The sequence below is a fragment of the Micropterus dolomieu genome, linkage group LG13 (assembly GCF_021292245.1).
Source record: "Micropterus dolomieu isolate WLL.071019.BEF.003 ecotype Adirondacks linkage group LG13, ASM2129224v1, whole genome shotgun sequence".
Classification (NCBI taxonomy): Eukaryota; Metazoa; Chordata; class Actinopteri; order Centrarchiformes; family Centrarchidae; genus Micropterus; species Micropterus dolomieu.
The window spans coordinates 9,384,762-9,405,873 of NC_060162.1; the positions used below are offsets into that span (position 1 = coordinate 9,384,762).

A 21,112-nucleotide genomic window follows, 5' to 3' on the forward strand; every position below is an offset into this window, starting at 1 on the left:
AAAGCTGAGTGTGGAGAATTTTCTGGAGTGCGGTGAAGTACCAGTTTGTGACAGAATCTTTTTTCTATCCCATTTTCTCGAAACCATGCTTTTCTGCATGTATCAGTCTGCACATTTTCATCCCATGTTTCCTTTCCTTCCTTCCTCTCCTTCTCCCTGTGCTCCTTGTTCCTTTTCAGCATTGCCTGCCCTTCCAAATCCCTCCACTTGTGCACTTCTCCTCTCTTTCTCCCTTCATTTCCCTTCTGCTTCTTTACTTTTCTCCTCTCCCTTCAGCGCCTCTCCAGGGCCACTCCCGACCAACATCAGCAGCAGTGGGGTTATCTTAGACATCTCCACTCTTAAGATGGAGCAGCTGGAGAGTGAGGTGCCTCCGCTGCCGCCCCGCTTCCGCTTCAGAGACCTGCTGCTCGGGGACCAGAGCTTCCAGAATGATGACAGGTAGGCAGCAGAGAAACTGTAACTCTCAGAAATAAGGTTGAGCAGTGTTGTTTTACATAGACACATTAACCCATAAGAAGTTGTTGATTTTTGGTGATGGTCAAAAGTATAAAATTGTGAGAAACATAGCAGATTTTGACTTTCAGATACAGACAATTCTGTTAACACTTTAAAGATGAAACTCGATTAGTCAATAAATCTGTTAGTCCTTGTTTTGAGAGATACCTCCAATCACATTCTTTCCCAACCTGTTCTCAATCCCAAGTTTCACAAATTGATGCATGGCCAAGACCCATTGCCGTCAGTTTGTAATGCTGGAAGCCCCTTAGCATCATAGTTTAATGCACTGGAGGAAACCCTGTAGCGTTAGGACGGGTGGATCTGTTAATGGGTTGAGGGGTGGGCCAGATACCAGACTTTCGCCTACTAGACCAGTGTTCGTTTCCCATGTGAAACAAAAAGTTAAGTTAAGCGTTACTTAAGCTAAGTCACATAAGTAATGTAGTTATTTTTAACCCAAACCATGATGCTTTCCTAAACCTAACCAAAGTAGTGTTGGTGCCTGAACCTAATCAAATTTTGACGTTTCACAACATTAAACACTGGTTTTATTTTAAAAGTCTAACCGGACATTGCATATAACTTGACCGCTGATCTGATCCTACACGTCCAAAAATGATGCTAAAGGGGTACCCAGGGCATTAGCAAGTGACACCATAGGGTCTTGACAAAGTGTCCATATGATGGGTTGGGAGTGAGAATGTGTTTTCTTTCCTTGTATTCCCAAGCAACTGTAGAAGTACCTTACGAGTAGCCGTGATTGGGAATCACTGATTGATCAACAGAATATTTATTGGTAACTACTTTAATAATAGATTAATTGTTAAAGTAACTTTAAAAACAAAAATGCCAAGATTCACTACTTCTACACTGTCATAGCACATCTTCTATGGTTCTCTGAAATTACATTTTGGCTTTTGGACTGTTGGTTTTTCAAAACAAGACATTTAAAGACATCCCCTCGTGATCTTTGAAATTGTGGTAATTTTTTCACTATTTCACTGTAGACCAAAACGGTTCATCAGTAATAAAAATCATTGTTGGTTGCAGTTCTATAAGACTTAATGAAAGATTTTTCAGACCTCTTTCCTCACTTTTATTTTGACCAGTGGTGTATTGCTTTCACCTTTCAAAATGTGCTGATTACTAGACCTCTTTTAATTTGGGGTTGAATGCTAATCTTTGAATTAGCGTTGACCCCCCTTTGAGGCAGTGTTTGTAGTTGTTTTAGTGTTACATCAGTTATTGTGCATGGAGTGTTTACCTTGTCTATCCCCTACAGTCTGAGCATACACAACAACATACCCAAGTGTCATCTAACCCTGTTATACGGTGTAAGTGGTGTTTGTGCTTTGGATTTTGTCAGCCTTGAAAGAGGAAATGAAGCAGAAACATGACAGAGTTTAGGGTGCTGTCCATGGTGCTGAAAAAGAGGAGTGTTTTTGAATCACTCTGGTTGTTGAGCAGAAGTTGTGAAGCGTGTGTATGTGTGTGTGTTTGACACATTCTCCTAAGAATTTATTTGAAACTCGAAAAAGTTGGACTCGAAACATGTTTTCAACACTGTGACCCAATTCACAATAAGAATTTGAAATGAGATCTCACCATCAGTCCCTCTGTTATCTACCTTTCCTCATCCACACATTCTCCTCTTGTACCTTCAGTTCTGCATTCTGCTGCAGCCTCTGGGCTTCATAGACAAGATCAGTAGCAGTCTGTTTTTCTGAGATCTGCTTCATTTGTTTTTGTCCTGAGATTCGACACAGTGATATAGCAAGGATTTTGATAGCTTCTGCTTCTCAAGTCTAAAACAAAGAGTCCAAAATAGCTTGAAAAAGCAAAACACATGTCCTCTTTTCTGTTATTGCAATGGTTTTGAAGAGTGTTGGAATTGAACAATCTACAGCAGTTAGTTATCCGCTCATATTTGCGTTTCCTAAAGATATTTATTCAGTATGTAATCTGGGGTTCTGCCAGATGGAACTCAGGAGAGTGATGATCAAATGTAATTTTAGATGTGATTACAGCAGCAGTAAACCTTTGAGACCGCAGTGCTGTTTGTAATGTTTGACATCTATTTGATGAGGAAAAACAACAAGCTCTGCCAATCCTTTCAGTCAAATGTGACCTTTCCCCATATGACCTCCAGAAAGCTGTCTACATTTTCGGCTCCTATTTAGACAGTTATTATAATTTTTCTGTTCTTTCCCTGCAAATGAATCTTGATTCTGTTTCGGGGTAGATAGTGTTGCTGGAGGTGAGTGATGCCTCAGGTTAGGTTTTTAGTGGTCAGCTTCCAGGCTTGTGTTCAGTCTGTGAACTCCTAAATGTCACTGGTCACATCTGCCCAGGGATCATCCATCACTCAAAGGTTTATTTTCTCAAAGGCAGGCATGCATGAGAAGAAACATATAAAAGCATATACACACACTATACTGTCAAAGTATTAGCCTTATATGAAGTGCTGCAGTCTTTCTCTCTGACCGCTTTCTCCTTTCATCTGTTCCAGTGTTGTTTTTTTTTTCAATTAACTGTTTATCATATGTTTTCTATTTTAAATGTCTTCATTATTCCCACCTAAGTGACGTCTTTCAGCTATATTTAGCAATGTATAGATGTAAAATGTCACATAATTTACAGGCAGGAATGATGGCATATAGGGGTCTCCTCATGTAAGCATGGAGAGCCACACTGAGTGGCGCAACAGTTATAGTGTGGGCGAAGGTGGTTCAATTGGAGTGGCCTCTTCCGGTATTTTCAAAAGCACTGACTCATGGAGGAGGTCATCTATAAATTACTACTTCAGACTCTTCAAATTAAGAGAAGACAAAAAGGTGGGAGGGACACAGAAGAGAGAGTGAGACAGACAAAGAGAGAGAGCAGAGCCTGCTACATTGTTCTTAAATTTCTTGTCTGCAATTTCAAATCCAAATGGAAAAGCATCGATCTTTCTGTTCCTGTTGTCTGTCCCTCATGATGCCAAAACCTCCACATCAGCAGAGCAGAGAGAGCCCGACAGCCTCCTCTTGTTAATTTCTCCTGACATAAGAGCAAAAACAGAAAAACAGAAAGATGACACAAGCATTTGGGCTTTGCAGTCTGGAAGTCATGGGAGCTTCCGATGACACGTTGGAGACCCTGTAAATACTGACATGCCCATGAAGCCTGATGCCAACTGCAGTGTGTCAGAGTGAATGTTTACAGCTTTTTCATTAGCTGCAGTGCAGGAGAGGACCATGCTGCCTGCAACAGCATCAGTTAGGGTTATTCCAGTCGTAGCAACGTTGCTATGGCAACAGGCATGAGAGAGAAAGAGAGACTGTATATATTTCTAAAAATATTACTCAAAATAAATTATTTATCAAACACTGCTATGTCTGTGAATTATTTTTTTTAATATAGTTTGTTGCAATCGGCGTGTTTTGTTTTTTTTCCTCACAAAGCTCAAAAATACATCTCCCGACACAGTTAGTGCTTGAGTTATTTTAGAGCTGCGGGGAGGCGTGTTGGTATAAGAATCGTATACTGTAGGAACTAAGACTGACTGCACGACGCAGCAACAGGTGTCAATGGACAATGGATCCGAAGATCATCATCCCAACCTGGATCAGTTCGTCCGTGGCCACTTGGAGCTCGGACCCTTTTGGCAGTGATGCCGGTCAGAGGTAGGGCCACATGGAGAAGTGTTCCTCATAAGTGCGCATGATGTCCTGATGTCAGTGGAGAGGAGCAGGGCGCACAGAAAGGGAAGCTTTGTGAGACATGTTTATTGTTCTTTTTTTCAACTGAGGCAAATTGAAGTTATACACAGAAGCAAGCAACGCGCGCTCTTCTGACAAATTTAATAAGCGCGCGCAAAACAATGCCTGCGTTTTTATTTGCTTATACAAGAACCTAAATGCCATTTATTTGTAGCATTCATGGAAACAATTTTCATTGTCAATTCAGTCTTTTCCCAGTTCATCAAATCTTTTATTTGTCAGGAAAAAGGCTAGTGAAAAATGCCCCTCACGAATTGAAATTAGCCTACTTTAAATCTCACGGATATTCAATTCATTATCATGTAACACAAAGAATTTTAAAAATCGATTTTTAAATATTTGCCGATAACTTTTCTGTCTGTCAACTAATCAACTAACTGTCTCCTTAGTAATAAAGTGTTTGATATTAGGGCTACAATTAACAGTTATTTTCATTATCCATTAATCTGCCATTTCCACATCAATTTATCGATTTATAGTCTATAAAATGTCCAAGCAATCCAAAACCAACAGATAATCAGTTTACTATTACATAAGACAAGGAAAAACTGAACATATTCATATTATAGCTACAAGGAGTGAATGTTTTGCATTTTTGCTTAATAAATTGATTTAAAATGAATATTTGAAAAAAAAAAGCTGCAGAATAGGCTACTTTTTTGTCAGTTGAATAATTAAATAATTGACAAATCCTTCCAGTTTAAATATTAGGAGTTTCATATTGCAACTAACAATTGCTTGCTTTTGTCCAACCAACAGACCAAAGCCCAAATATATTCAGTTTACTATCACACAAGAGAAAGAAAACATATTCAATACAGTAATCTATACGTTTTTTGCCAATGGACTAATTGATCAATCAGCTAATGATTTCAGCTGCATTTAATAAGGTACCAAAAATATTTTCATGACTGTGGTCAAACCCTCAGGTTTTATTTGACCTTTTTGTATTCAGAGAAACAGGTTTCGTTCTGTTGATGAACACATCAAGGTGAATTGTTTTGATAAAGGGAGGCCTGTTTCAGAGCTGCAACGTGATTGTTGCCTACTTGCAGAACTTGCTCAGTCGCAATTAGTTGGTTTAAAAAATCTGATTGCTCCCAGAGCTGCGTGTCTTGTATTGCCTGAAATTCCGATGTGACGCCGCAGTATGACTAATGTCACCACTTCAGATAGTAATTGTGTGCTCAGCAGGAGCTGATTAAGGGTCATTACTGGCACCATTATCTGTGGGTGTGTGTGTGTGTGTGTGTGTGTGTGGGTGTGTGGGTGTGTGGGTGGGAGAGACAGAGAGACAGACAGATAGACAGAGAGCAATCTGTAGGACTCTCATGTGTCACAGCCAGCTCTCAGTTGAAGTGCCTTTACCTCCACAGCTCATCTCTGCCCTGCTTCTGGCCAGATTTGACAGCTGTTTTCAGATCTCATCACAGAGGATTTCTCTTTTCAGTGTTCTCTGTTTCACCTCTGAAGGGTTTTCTTCACTCTGTGGTGTAGTTTTATCATTGTGCAGACCTGAAGTAGCTGTTGCAGTGCACACCGAAGGGATGTTGGCGCATCCAACAACCCACACTGCCTTTTCCTTCCCACTGTGAACCTTTCAGCCACAACATTGAAATCTGGGATTACTGCAATGGCTCAACCTCCCTCAGAATCTTCCAATCTCTCTTATGGTTGTGCTCTGTCTTTTCATTTTTTCATTTGCACTCTCTTCCAAAGGCAGCACCAGGAACATATACTTTGATAGTGTGAAGGTTTTCCATGTGTTGAAAACCTACCTGCTGTATGAGTTGTGGTTATTCTCTCTGACTGACTTTCCTTGTACTTTGTTTCTAAATTCTCAATGATTTTGTTTCATAATTAATACAGTCAATTTCTTTTCCCACAAGGAAGTTACTGCTCAGTCCGTCCTGTGTTGTAATACCACTTGTGCTTTGAGAGGCGATAGTCCAATTATATAGCTTGTTAGTCTAATAAATGATCTAAAACTGAAAATGTCTATATTCTTACACATATTTTACTTATCAAACAGAAAAATACAACCGTACACCTGAATTCAAGTTTCTCTCCAAACTGTAATTGCCTTGTTAACTCATTTTAGGCTAAAACACACTTCATGCAAACATGACAGAAACAAAATAAAACTCTTACCTCCGTTCCATCAAACACCAGCAGCTCTGGTTTTTGATGAAACAAACCCTTAATTCACCAAGTTAGATGCAAAAATATTCTGGCTCTACAAGCTGTTGCTCTCTGATGCCTTGGTACTGTACTGGCTACCATCAGGCTGTGTTTGGTCCCGCTCCCGGTTCACTGGGAGGCTGCTGGGCCCGGTTCTGTTGCCCTTCACCCGGCTCCGGTTCTTGTGCCCGTTCTGGACTCAGTCAGCTGACAGGACCACTAAGTTAGCTGCATGGCAACTCAGCTAATGGCAATTAGCAGCAGGTATGACCTGGTATGTGAAATGCTGGCCCCTATTCTTTTATGAGTATGAATTCAACAGGTGGAGAGTAGTCTCAATTCTTACACACTGTACCTATGATTTTGAGCAAGCAAGTTCATGCATGCTAGTCGGAAACAGGGAGAGAGTTGTAGGGCTTATACACCCTGTACAGTCCCAGAAACAACAATGAAGGCAAATACAGCCGCAAACGGCAATGATCGGCATCCAAGCAAGTCGTGAAAAAAACAACATTTGACATTTTCAGAGGAGAAGAAAAGATGCAGACAACTTGAGAGATTAAAGTGATGAAAGAATTTGGACTTGGAGATAATTGCGGAAACGCAAACTTGATTTTTATATGTACCTCACTACTGGGTTAAATGTTCAACCCACCTGCAACATTTTGTATTTCCAAGATTTAAAGTTTAAGCTGCACAAACACTTTTAGGCAGCTAAAATTAAGAAGAAAGTGTCACTCGATACAAATAAAATAGGGAACTTACTATGATCTGAAGAACCCTCACTGTCAGCAATATTGATTGGGTCACCTGGGGATTTGAATCCTGGAACTTTAGTTCTCCAGAGCAGGGGACTTACTGACTGAGCTACTGGCAAGAGGCCATTCCCTCACACCTTCTCACAAGCCGAGGTAATGACGTCACATGTGCCATACATATTTATCTCCACCATAGTTTTGTCAGTTTAAACTTAAAACGCTTACCACAGTCAAGATGTTGGTGAGAAAATGAGAAAAAAGAAAAAATCACACATCATTCTGCTGGTTTTGGGTGTGTTGTCAATTGTTTTGGTGGCATTTGATCCAAAACTGAGCAAAAGAGAAAATGTTGTGCATACTGTACAAGTTATGGCAAGAGACTGAATATCACTGCAGACTCACCATTTGGCCGATGTAAAAACCCTTTGATACACTTGATATCGGCCGTCTAGAGAATATCTCTGTAGATTTTAGTAGCGATTAAAGTAGGGGGGATATAGATGTTAACTGAATTAGCATATTCTGAAAAATATAGAGTGACTGACTTCTGAATTGACCATAGGTTGCAGTGAGGCAAACATTTGTCACATATCAATAGATGTGCTGAAAAAATGTCAGCTTTCTAGGACGTACGGGTGATTTGATTGTTTGAAGTATGGAATGAGAAATGTCAAGAGAAATTTACATTTGTTGTAAAAAGCCATGCGCACTTTGAGGAATCATCAATCAAGTAGTACGAATCCATGCAGCGAATTACGAGGTATAAACTTTCTGCAAGTGTAGTGCCCCCTAGTGGTATAATATCCCAGGACTGCTCAGCGAAGCTAGGGAGACGGGTATGGCTGCAGCCTGGAGCCTCCCGTCTTATGCCCTCCCGCCTGGTGCCCTCTGCTAGTTTCTACATTTCTAAATAATAACTCGCGTCTTGTTCCCTATTTCTACCTCGTTCTTTGGTGTTTTTGAACTGATAAATGAAGACTGTTGTGCTAATGATAATGCTATTCCAGCAATCTGGTAGAAAGATTGTTTTAAACATAGTTTCAAGTGTCAAAATGGAAATTGCGAATTATGTGTGTGTTACACACTCCTGTACAGATGGCGGTATGCACCTAAAGGTTGTTTGCAATGCGGTCACAATCAAGAGAAGATGAAGCAGCAGCAGCAGAAGGAAAAAGTCAGTCACGGGTGAGTTCATTCATGCAATCAATTAAAAACATATAAATATATATAATATATATATTTGGTCATAAATATATTTGCATATTTCTGGGTGTTATTGTTGTGTCCCTGACGTTAACCTATTTGATGAAACCTGCGATGACTTTAACTGCTACAGCGTTTCAATTAGACGTTTGTTAGTGAATATTAGCTCAACACTAACTTGTTACCTATAGCAATTTGTGATAACAGACCTTAGTGGTTTCTTTCGTTGATTTTACCAAAGGAACACATCAGTGTCTTTTAAAAAAATAACATATGCATCGGGCACAGCCTACTGTGCTGAGCATGCTTGTTGCTAACAAAAAAAGACTGTCTGAAACAAAAGAAATTCTAAACACTGTATGAGAGCAGATCAAGAGTATGATTTTGTTCTGTTTTTCTTATAAACACAGGGTACGTTGGAAGAGGTGAGCTGCAGGAGATATCTTCAGAAGATCCCCACCCTGGATCCTGCAGCAATTTCTGCCAATGTGCGGGACAACAGTGATAATGGAGAACAAAATAATAAACATGTTATACTCTCTCCAAGACTCGTTTTTATTTAAATATTCTACATTGTTTCCACACTTAAAAGGGAAATTGCTGCAAATACAATTGCTTATTCTATTCTACTGTGTGTGTGTGTGTGTGTGTGTGTGTGTGTGTGTGTGTGTGTGTGTCGTTTAGTTGGCACATACACAGGATATAGCAGCAGATATTTTATTAAGTATTTTATCCATTTGCATGATTGCCGTAACTATTCAGGTCAAAAACACCAAAGTACGAGGAAGACAGAACGAACCAGATGTGAGTTTTTATTTTGCACCGCAGAAACTAGCGGAAGGCACCACGCGGGAGGCCATGAGACAAGAGGGCATGAGACGGCAGCCATAGAGTCTTGAAGCTAGGACTGAGCACCTGAACAGATGCGTCAAGTTTGGTTACAATAGCTTAAAGGTTCAGTGTGTAAATTTGCATCTAGTGGTGAGAGATGAGAATTGCACCCCCCACCCCCCATCCAAGCGAGCTGTATAGCTACAGTGCCTGAGACAGGACAAAAAGATGCCCTCTGTGAGATTGCATAGAGTGGCCAGTCAAGAAATGAGGTTTCTTTAGATGGCTATATTAAGAAATTATATTTACTTAATTATTTAGTAAAAACATATGTTTTTATGAATATTTGTTCATTAAAAAACAACAGCCACATCAAGAAATGAAGTGCTACATGATGTCTGATACAGTAATACAGTAATACAGTATTTTACAACTTGGGAGGGTTGGCATATCTGGACTAACATACCAAAGAAAATGACATCTCACATCTTTGAAACACTGTCACATCTAGTGCATCAAGTATGGCCACTGACAGATAACAGGAAAATGTAAGCCTCACTGTTTCTATACCACAGTCCATTATAAACCACATAATACATGATGTTTAAAAGGCATTGTCAGGTGAGGATCAAGGCTCCTCTGGCATTGTTTAATTAATTAGATAAGCAATCTGCAAATCTTACCAAAATGTTTTTTAAATTTTTTAAAAAATACAACAGAAACACAAAGTAGTACTGACGGTGCAACATTTTTAATGGGTATTTAGCATGTGAAAGTACAATATACACAATTGTATGCACAGTGGCGAAGCACAATTTTTAATGCAAATTCGGAAAGTATTCATTATTGGTCACTTGACAGGCACACGGTTGTAGTATACCTACATGGGCTAGTGTTAATAAAATTATGAATATTACTTATTCAGAAATATTAATTAATAAATTCTCGGGGCACCACCGGAAATTCAGTTCGCCCAGGGTCTCCGGACTCCCTGGGTAACGTTATGGGTTTAATAATTACACAATTATTCCTAGTGATCAGTTAGTAGTAATTTCTATAAATCAATCAGTCAATCTCATATCTATGGCGTAAATCCTCCGTTACAGTGACCTGGAGTTAAACAATACACACACACAGTTCCTGTGATTTAGGTGAAATTTATTAGCTAATTACGTGAATATAAATGCGGTTAAATATACATCAAAGACACAAACAATGGCTAAACAAACAGGATGCACACAATGAGAATGTAGTGGAGTTCACTGTGAATTTAGTTGGTCTGAGTTATTGTGGAGAAGGATGTGATTCTAAGAGAGAAAGGGAACTAATAAACGCAAGTTATATGTTAATAACTAGGTTAAATTTGGCTAGGATTAAACTAACGGATTAAAAGACTATTGGACATCAACTCAACCACAGAATGCCTTTGGTTCCTTGCTGCTTGTTGTTTCTCCACCGTCTAGTGTTCGGCAGCCCCACGCTGGCTTAGTTTTGTGCGTTCTCGGTTGAGATGGCTTAACACGCCGTCTGCTGATCGCTGTCTCTGCCAGGGAATTGCTCTGGAGCTCCGCCGCTTCGGCTGGTAACTTAGTTGAAGAAACTTGCAGTGATGGCTGTTAACCTTGGCTCGGTTCATGGGTTTTGATGTCCTTTGAGCTGCTGCTGGCGTAACTAACCCACGTGGCTGGGTCCGAACTTCGGGGAAGCAGAAAAAGTTAACTCGACGGAATAAAGCTTAAAAGAAACTTGGTTGTTTCTGAATTAAAATTGCGTGACTTAAAACGGTCTGATAACTTCACAAACAAAAAAAGAAAAGAATAACTTCCACAAAGGTTCTCCAGATCTCGCGGATGTAGGCTGAGTAAGTTACTGTGAGACAAAGAAAACTTGAAAGTCGGCATGAGATTATCCACAATAAAATACAGAGTGATACATTAAACTGCAGGAGACGCATTACATGTAATACTTCTTTTGTCCTCTGGGGGAGCTCTGGTCCCATGAGAGGAGACTGAGATAACTGATTATTTCTTTAAAGAGGTGGTATTATGCTCATTTTCAGGTTCAAAATCTTAATTAGGGGTTGTACCAGAACAGGTTTACATGGTTTAATTTTCAAAAAACACCATATTTTTCCTCATACTGCACATTGCTACAGCTCCTCTTTTCACCCTATGTGTTGTACGCTCCACTCTTGAGCTACAGAGTGATGCATCTTACTTGTACAAAATCTTTGTTGGGAGTTGTACATTAACTTTAACCATTAACATTAACTTTCTTTATGGATTCTTCTTTTCAACACAGTTTTAACAAGAACATGGTAATAGAACTACTCAAATTTAAGTGGAGAGAACTACTAAGTAACTTAACAAAGATTATTTGAATAAAGAAGGTTTCACAACTGGGTGTGAAGAGGGAGAGGGCATGTTAAGAGTTAATGTTAATGGCTCTTTGGTGGGCTAGTGAGTCAAGACTGAGAAATGGGATCTTTGATGTCTGGAGTAATTAGAAAGGGGGGCACGGTTGCCATTGTTACCCTGCCATTTGGCTCATCCTGGGGAGCGTCGGGGTGACACCTTTATGGTCAGGGTGTCTAGGATGTATCTCAGAATACACAGTTTGTAGTCTTTATGTCTGTTTGAGCTTTCTAGACCCCAAAGCTGAGTCTTTTCGTGTGCAGGTCACAAAGGCCAAAATAAAATAATTAAAACACACTGGCTGGTCCACTACAAGGTCTTGTTATGTGTCACTATTAGCAGTAAAATAAATACGTTTTCCACCAGGGCAGTATTCAGCAGAGGTTTAGCTGCTGATCTGAGCTTCCCTGCTGTTACCGTTTTATTGCCAATAATATTCATCAGCGGTTTGTCTCTGGAAGGTAAGGGCACATTTCTGTCCACGTAGCAAAGCCATAACAGAGCGCTGTAGAATAACTACATTAAACTACAATCCAACAACATATTTTTTCTACCAGAGCAGTAAAAGTTTAGCTGGCTGATCTGAGCTTAGATGCTGAAAGCTACGTTTTATTGCCAATTAGTGATCTGCTGATTGTCTCGACAAAGCCAAAACAGAGAGTCACTACATCAAATTAATCCAACTACATATTTTACACAACAAGCCAAAGCACAGCGCTGAGGAATAACTAAATGAAATCAATCCAACTACATGTTTATTCTACCAGAGCAGTAAAAGTTTAGATGCTTCCATGCTGTAAGCTAACGTTAGTTTTATTGCCGATTACTGATCAGCTGATTGTCTCGCTAACATAACCAGAAAAGCCAAACCACAGCGTTGGAGAACAACAAGGCTATACATGAAATTAATCCAACAAGATAAGACACTGACGGAAACACACCACGGCTCTCTCGCAATTATACAAGCAGAAGAAGAAGCCGTGATGACAAACGTGCGCTGTAGCGCTGTTTGTCCGTTGTCGGCTGTTGTAGAAACATGACGACAAAATGCTGCGATGTCCATAGGAGGGGTGACTGCGGTTATGTAGATATAAATGGCTCATCCTAAGGTAATAAAAACATAATGGTTAATTATGTAAGGTCTTTACACACCACTGAAAGCATAGTTATAGATATTATATTGCATTTCTGTCAATAGATCCTCAGAAATATTACACACTGAAATTTTAAGCCAATTTTGATTGACGGGCATTTATGTAAAATTGTACATTAATTCACAAAAGTATAAATTTACGGAAAAAAAACAGATTGACCTATCAAAATTCTTTTGATAATTTTGGATCACCGACGTCCGTGGATGATCCTGACAAAGTTTCAAGTCAATTGGTGTAACAGTCTGGGTCGAATTTGCAAAAATGTTTTTTAGAGAAAAGTGCTAAAAAGTCTTATAATTTGACATTTTCAGAGCAGAAGACCATTGGAGCAAAGATGCAGATGAATCCAGAGATTAAAATGATGAATGAAGTTTGACTTGCAAAAACGTAAAGTCAATTGTTATAGCACCACCATGAGGTCTATGAGTGCCATTTTTTTTTTGCCTGAGTAGTGGGTGGAATTTGCAACTTACGTGCCAATTTTGGTGAGTTTTTGTCCAGCAGTTTTTGCGGCACACAACACTTTTAGTGGAGAAAAAGAAGAAAGAAAGAATAATGAGAACAAAAACAATAGGGCAATATAAAACGAAAGTCTCCTGTGAAACTTGTGAGGGTTGGTGTGTATGCCAAAACAGCAAAGTGTTTTAACAATAAAAAAAGTGACAAATGTCAGAAATACATCGATAAGGCAGCCTAGTTGTAAACTCAGCAAAAAAGAAGCTTCCCTTTTTTAGGACATCATATTTTAAAGATAATTCTGTAAAAATCCAAATAACTTTACAGATAATGTTTTCCATGCTTGTTCAATGAACCAACCTGATCTCATCCCAGGCGTCATATATACACACTTTGACAAAGCTATTGTACACAACAGCAATTTTGCGTGTGGATGACACGCTGCAGTTTGCTATAGCATTGCAACATGGCCGAAGTGCTAGCAGGTAGAGTTAGCCGGTCGACATGAATATATTTACTGACTCAGATTTAAGCACTAACTTCTGTGATGGTTAAGGTTAGGGTAAGTAGCCTCGGGGGACTGTCAATGCCTTAAACACAAACATTGCTAGCTAGCTAGTTAGCACCTTAAGTGCTACTAGCGTTTCCCGTCACCCCAGGGCGTCATGTACAGATGCGCCTGGATTCGTCTCTTCAGCCTATCGCAATGTCCCCACTAAACCCTAATCCCTGAACCCTCACAGACTTTACTGACATCATTTGGAAAGTGACTGAGTGTAAGAGGCTGCAAGGGATCACAATGCTGTGAACAGGAACAGGCCAGCACCTTGCCACATTATCATGTTACCTTGGCGACGCTGATGTTGCACACTTTTTATTTTATGATTTGGACTGATTTTTAAGTCTTGCAGGCCCTTGCCCTACAGAGTGGATCAGATGTAAATATTAAATATATATATTTGTCTATAGTCAATGCACTCTTGTTGGTCAAAACACCATCATTAAGCAAAAACTTAAATAAATATTTGAATATGAAAGTGTGTAATAAGGTGATTGCATTCCTCTGACTTCATGTGTTCTATGTACCATCTTAAATCTATGTTAAGAAAAATTCTAACAATTTAAACATCATCGGTGGTGTAGATACTTGTTTGTTTACCATTCTTCTTTTCATATAAGACTGATTTGCCGTGATTTTTCTCTCACTGTCCCCTGCGGCGAGTCAAGTCACTACTCCAGCTAAATCCTTCCATTGTCACAATCTTTCCTGAGTAGTATACAACCAGACCAGCCATATAAAGGCTTATGTATATAATTACTATCATTATCTCTAAAGTTCTCATTCATAGAGCAGCCTAACGTCCCTATTCATGAGTAAAATATTACTATCAGATTTGCAGTAAATATATTGAAGTAATAAGCTTGATACACTATAAGAATAAACACACTCTTATTAAAATTCAACCAATTTAATAATAATCTGGATTAAAAAACCAAGTTCTTAAAGAACTCCAGCACAGAGAGAGGAACAAAGAAATAAACATATATAAACGCAGCAGTTTGGCAGGTCTGGACGCAGAATGGGCCACATCAGGTCCGGATTCTGCAGACAGAGAAACACACATGAGCACATCGCTCTCAAACACTGCAGGTTGTTCACCAGTCACGAGCGGTGAAACAACAGCTCGGCTCTGTTGGTAAATAAAAAGTAAAAGTTTCGTTGCGTTCTCTGGCGGACCTGGATCAGCTGTTAGTTGTTTACAGCTGTTTACAACTGTTTTTAATGACCGGGTCTGTTTGTTTTGGAGAGGAGACGACATCAGAGGTAATTCGCTCCAGGTAGAACCCTGTCAGGGCTCTGAAGTGGACCCAGAACAACTCTCATCAGCTGTTAGCTGTAAACACTAGCAGGACTAAAGTTACTGTGTTAAAACTATAACTTAGCACAACATCACTGCGCTGTAATAATGTTATGCTTTATAAAATGTCACATAATTAACAAAATAGCTATATAATGTCAGTCCAGTCCAGTGTTACCTGACAGCCGACCTGCCTCTCATTCTCCGGCGCTGGCAGTCACTCAGCCTGCAGAATGAACTGAGACTGAGGAGGACCCCTGTGAGCGGTAAACGAGTAGTTCATTCCTGCTCCACAGTAGGAGCTGTCACATGACAAATGAACGACTCAGACCTAGAGACCCACAGTTGAGAGTCGTGAACTAATCAATTCAGTTTCCTGTGCTGACGGAGCCCATGCAGCTGCCGTGTGACGAGTGAACGTAAGAGTCCGAGATCCTTCACGCATGCGTGAAAATGAACGAAAATGAACGAAGACAACCCGTTCCTCCCGAGTCATACACACGATTAGTTCTTATGAACGAAACGACCTTTGAACGACACAACACTACTTCCCGGGAACGCGCCTCAAAGCCTGTGAGTCTGTGTGGGTGGACATTGGGATTGGGCCCATACTTCGAAGCCCGTTGCAGAACGTTGCAAGGAAACATGTCGTTCAATTAGAAAACGTTGCAAACCGGTGAAAAATGTTTTGAGATTGAACTCGCCCTGGCATGAGAACAGGCTGAATGAACCTAGTCAATTATTGACTGTGGAATGGTCGTTAACAGCATACAGACGGTAGGCAATTAAGGTCACACTTATAAAAACTTAGAACTGTACAGAGACCTCTCTACTGACTCTGAAAAACACATAGGAAAGATGCCCAGGGTGCCTTCTCATCTGCATGAGGAAAGATGCCCAGGGTGCCTTCTCATCTGCATGAGGAAAGATGCCCAGGGTGCCTTCTCATCTGCATGAGGAAAGATGCCCAGGGTGCCTTCTCATCTGCGTGAATGTGCCTTAGGCATTCTGTAAGGAGGCATAAGGTCTGCCGATGTTGCCAGGGCAATAAATTGCAATGACTGTGGTGTGATATGCCTAAAAAAGCACTACAGGGAGACAGGAAGAACATCTGATCATCCTCGCAGTGACACCTGTACCGGACCACAGGGCCACACCAGATACTGATTGTTACTTTTGATTTTGAGCCCCACTTTGTTCAGGCACACATTTTTCCATTTCTGTTACTCACATGTCTGTTAAACTTTGTTCAGTTGATCTCTTAGTTGTTGAATCTTTCTACGTTCTTACAAATATTTACACATGTTAAGTGTTAAAAGTAAGTGAAAAATAAAAGCAGTTGTAGAGGACGTTTCTTTTTTTGCTGAGTATACTGTTAGGGTTGTCCACTTTGATGGAGGCAGACAGAAAGGACACATATCAACCCCTATTTCTAACATTTTTCCTATATAACAACAGCAATTGTTGAATGGCAACGGCATAACATAATTGTTTACCTTACTGGCCATAAGATTTGGGCTTCTAATATCTAGGCAAAGACCCCAGAATTTGCATTTAACGGCTGTCAAATCAGAGGGGCTGTTTGCACCCAGAAAGTGGTGGGGGCATGACATAGGGGCAAAGTACTCGGATGTGCTGCTCTCATCTGTGGGCGTTTACTCTTTACCCAACCAGAGTTTGCCACGATCTCCATCATCCAATCATATTGGTGCTGTCAAACTTTAAATCTGGGATGTGCAACAGGCTTTGAGCTACGTTTTCTCTCGTTTGACTGGTGTGTCAGAGGTCTCAATGAGCAGTGATGTGTATATAAACAATGTCACCCCCGTTCACCATATCCAGTGCCCAGGTTGAGTTCATCAGTCCACTCCTCATCACATCCAGTTTTTCAGAATTTTCTTTCTCCCATCACTACCACATCTGTGTCCAAACTCTATGGAGTTCACCACCCCCTTAAAATATGATGACGTCACGATGGGGTCTAATGGCCTATGGCTATCACATTTCACATCTTTATTGTACGCATGGCAAAAAAATATTATACGACACTCAGAGGTAGTCTCTCCTGATTGAATTCAAACAGCTGCTCCTTTGTCTGCATGTGGTACAGTAACCCTGTCTTGTAATTGGGAACAAAATCAGAGACAGATAATTACCAAACTCTCCTCCGGCAGATGATTAGAAAAACAATATTATTAATATTCAAAAAAATTTCATACTGTAAAAAACTGCTTTGAAAAGCATCTGCGTGGCTCCTTTTGTTTATGCTGCTGATACTTGTGTGACAGTTCCTCTCCTTCTCTTCCCTCTTAGGGTGCAGGTAGAGTTTTATGTGAATGAAAACACCTTCAAGGAGCGTCTGAAGCTTTTCTTCATCAAAAACCAAAGATCAAGTAAGTGTAGGCCATCTTCCCACGTCCCTGCATTAGCTGATGCATAACTGAAAGAGCCCATTAAAGGACACCTCACAATAAAAGCAATATCCGTAAATTCATGCTTAATGACACCCGGATGCATACAGACAAACACAACAGCAGTGTAGAATCCCACAAGTGTCTTTCTTAGCAACCATAGATTGAAAGAGAATTACCACTGTGCTGCACTTACTGTAAATCTACACACATATAAGCGCATATATACACTGATGTTTCTTACAAGTCACAATAAAGCCCATTTTTGCTGCTGCTGTCGTGTTGTTTGTTATATTTGTTTAGAAAAGAGGTGCCTCTCTCATCTTTAGGTCTTAGGATTCGTGTATTCAACTTCTCACTGAAGCTGCTCACCTGCCTGCTGTACATCATCCGAGTGGCAACAGACAACCCTGGTCAGGGCGCCAGCACCAATCACACCGCAGGACAGCAAAACTCTCCCAGTGGCAACAACAAGTGGTTTGTTCACACTGAGAGAAAAGTGTCTAAGTAAAGATTTATTTAAAGCGCCCAGGAGTGTCTCAACAACTGGTGGTGGAGGATGTATTTAGATCCTTTATGCGAGTAAAAGTACTAATACCACACTGTAAAAATAAAGTACAAGTCTTGCATGTCTCTTATTATTGCTCGTGCATTAATGCATGCATTCTACTGTTGTAGTTGGTTGAGGTGGAGCTCAACAGTTTTTACTAGGGATTCATCTGCTGATTATTTTCTTGATTAACAGATTCATCGTTTGGTATCTAAAATTCTGAAAATAGTGAGAAATGCTATCACAATTACACAGAGCCCAATAGTACAAACCTCATTTAGAAATGTATTAAATTATTAAAATAATGAAAAAGAATAGCAGCCAATCCTCACATTTGAGAAGCTAGAACCATGAAATGTTTTTGCATGAAAAATTCAATGATTATTAAAATAGCTGCATATAATTTTTTTTTCAATTGACTTATCTTTTCAGCTGTACTTGTACATTTTCATATCGTCATTAGCTGCCTAATAATTGTAGTAATGAAGACAAAAGTACAATATTTCCCCCTGTAGAGTAGAAAGTATCATGAAATGGAAATACTCAGGTAAATTACAAGCAAATTTGTACTTAAGTACAGTACTTGAGTATCGGTATCACTTCTCAACATACAAAGCAAAGTCAACAACAGAAAAACTAACAATAGTACAATTATGGATAAAACCTTAAAAGAAAAAAGTAGAGATAAAACATTAAAACAATAATATAGAGTGGTACAAGGAGACAGTTGAAACACAGATGTTTTAACTGTGTTGCTCTTCATTGCTTACAGGCGAGCGTGAAGAGACTGCTTCACTGGGTTAAATCAGCATGTATAAAACCTAATGAAAAACACTGCTTAAAGTCTGTATACTTTTCTCTTAATCTTACCATCATCACTTTTCTGCAGTGTTGACTGTCCGTGGAACGGATCAGTGCAAGACAGAGAAATTAACTGGTAAGCAGCAGAAAGTGTGATTTCTGTTTACAGGGACAAATCAATAGAAAAAGATTATGTAGACACTGGTAAGAGTGTTCTCTTTCGCTATCTCCTGCACTCACCTTATCAGTTTACCTGGCATGAGATGAGTGTTTATATTATGTGATCAATGTTAATTGGACAGATTGTCATATCTATTATCTCTTTTACTCTATTAATACCCATCCAAAGATCTTAGATATATAGCTTAGTTTGACTGTTTATCTCTCGCTGATGGTATAAAAACAGATAGCAATGTCTTTCTTCTCTAGTGTTGAGGATATTTATTTTTAACTGTTAATAAAAGAGCTGCTCTTGTATGCACCATCTGACAGGGGTTTGATCTTCTGGGTGGATAGAAAGGTGCCTGTGTGGGCCATTCAAGTAAGTACATGTACAGAGAAGAATAACAATTAAATTAAATAAGCAAAACCTTTATAAACTGAAATCTATGAATGGGGTTGAAATATTTGAAAAATCAAATATGCTTGACCATCCAAACAATTGTGAAAACACTGAATACATGAGTTTGTGTTTATTATTTCCTGTGCACAGGTGATTGTGGCCATCATTAGTTTCCTGGAGACTATGTTACTGATGTATCTGAGCTACAAGGTAACGCACAATATTTGTCTACAATATTTATTGCTCTACGGTCCCTATGGAGTCTCCGCTGTACCCCCTACCAGGTCATTCTCTACTGGCCTAAATATGTGTAACCATCTTATTAGATGTTAAACTCTAATGCTACATAAGTCATGTTGTAATACTTTCTAAAGGGGAGACAGTCAGTTTGTCTGAAACAAAATGAAGCTAATCTTAAACTTAGCTTGCCTAGGAGAAGGACGACAGAGTTTGGCCTTATCAAGGCAGCTGTGTCAGTCTAGTCATCCAAACATACAGAGAGGAGAGACAGAGTGTAACTCATTGCTGTGGAGAGTCACACGCTGTGAGCTTTGGCTTACTTTAGCTCTGCAAATGACCCTAACTTGACCTGGGGAAACTCTGTGATATTACCCTTAAAGAAGGAAAATCACTTCATAACACAGACTTGAAGCACATCAGTATGATTACAAAATACAGGCTGTACAAAAGCCAGTACAGTCTGTGAGACTGACAATCTGTAAGTGGTGTAATTAGCCCAAGTCATTTGTCACAGCTACATTAAGGACAGACTGTAATTACAGGATCTTGTTGAGGTGAAGGATTAAGTGGTTGTGGAAAGTGACAGACTACAATTAATATATAAATGTAGTCTGTCTGCAGTGACTCACTGTCTATTGTGTGCTTGTAGGTAAAATTGTTAAAAAGTCTGTGCATGTTTTTTAATTTCAGGGGAACATTTGGGAGCAGATATTCCAGGTGTCCTTCCTTTTGGAGATGATCAACACAGTTCCCTTCATCATTACGGTAAAACATTTACCACAACTGAAATACTCATTATCCTATTATCCATAACTATTTCCCTCTAGTTAACCACCTACTTGTTTAACTTTGCTTTTAACCGAGGAAATGTTTACTCTGTTTTGTTTTTGTTTTTGTTCAAATTCTTACAATGCTAGCCTTCATGAGGCCATACAAATTATTGACAGTCAGACTCAGCTTAATGGACACAAAAAAAGTGAACTATAGTCTACACTTTTTATTTAGATAGCTAGAAACTAGAGGCTGTATCTCTACACTACTCTGGATCTAAACTACACTACACATTTTCCATTAGTGTGGAGTTTTCAGCCACGCTGCTGCTGGTCTAACACTTTGGTCCAGAGTGAAATTTCAAAGAAACGTTTGGATGGTTTGCCATGTAGGTTTTTTACAGACATTCATGTCATGAACAATCACTTTGGCGATCCACCAACTTTTCTACCAGCATCACCATCAGCTTTTAATTTGTCCAATAGTAGTTTATCACCAATACCTGCAAAACTAACATTCCCATCACCCTCAGCTGTACTTTGTGTTTAGTGCTAATTAGCATTGCTAACACGCTAATCTAAGATGGCAAACATAGTAAACAGTATCCCAGCTTAGCATGTTAACATTGTCACTGTGAGTGTGTTACAGTAGCATGCTGA

The 21,112-nt window shown here is 39.6% G+C and overlaps 1 protein-coding gene across 5 annotated transcripts in view; it reads left to right on the forward strand.

Annotated features, from left to right (window-relative positions):
* Positions 1-331: 331 nt before the first annotated feature.
* Positions 332-21,112, forward strand: part of kcnt1a (potassium sodium-activated channel subfamily T member 1a) — a 38,709-nt gene continuing 17,928 nt past the window's right edge. For 4 of the 5 annotated variants that reach the window (XR_006827918.1, XM_046067645.1, XM_046067646.1 and 1 more), the window contains exons 1-7: positions 3,912-4,166; positions 17,432-17,511; positions 17,859-18,006; positions 18,969-19,016; positions 19,373-19,421; positions 19,593-19,652; positions 20,373-20,447. Coding sequence is in view for 4 of the 5 variants with exons in the window: in XM_046067645.1 (XP_045923601.1) it covers positions 4,078-4,166; positions 17,432-17,511; positions 17,859-18,006; positions 18,969-19,016; positions 19,373-19,421; positions 19,593-19,652; positions 20,373-20,447 (549 nt within the window). In the remaining variant the exon portion in view is untranslated. Of the gene's footprint in view, positions 442-3,911; positions 4,167-17,431; positions 17,512-17,858; positions 18,007-18,968; positions 19,017-19,372; positions 19,422-19,592; positions 19,653-20,372; positions 20,448-21,112 lie in introns of those variants that run through there. The other variant, XM_046067648.1, reaches the window with a different exon arrangement.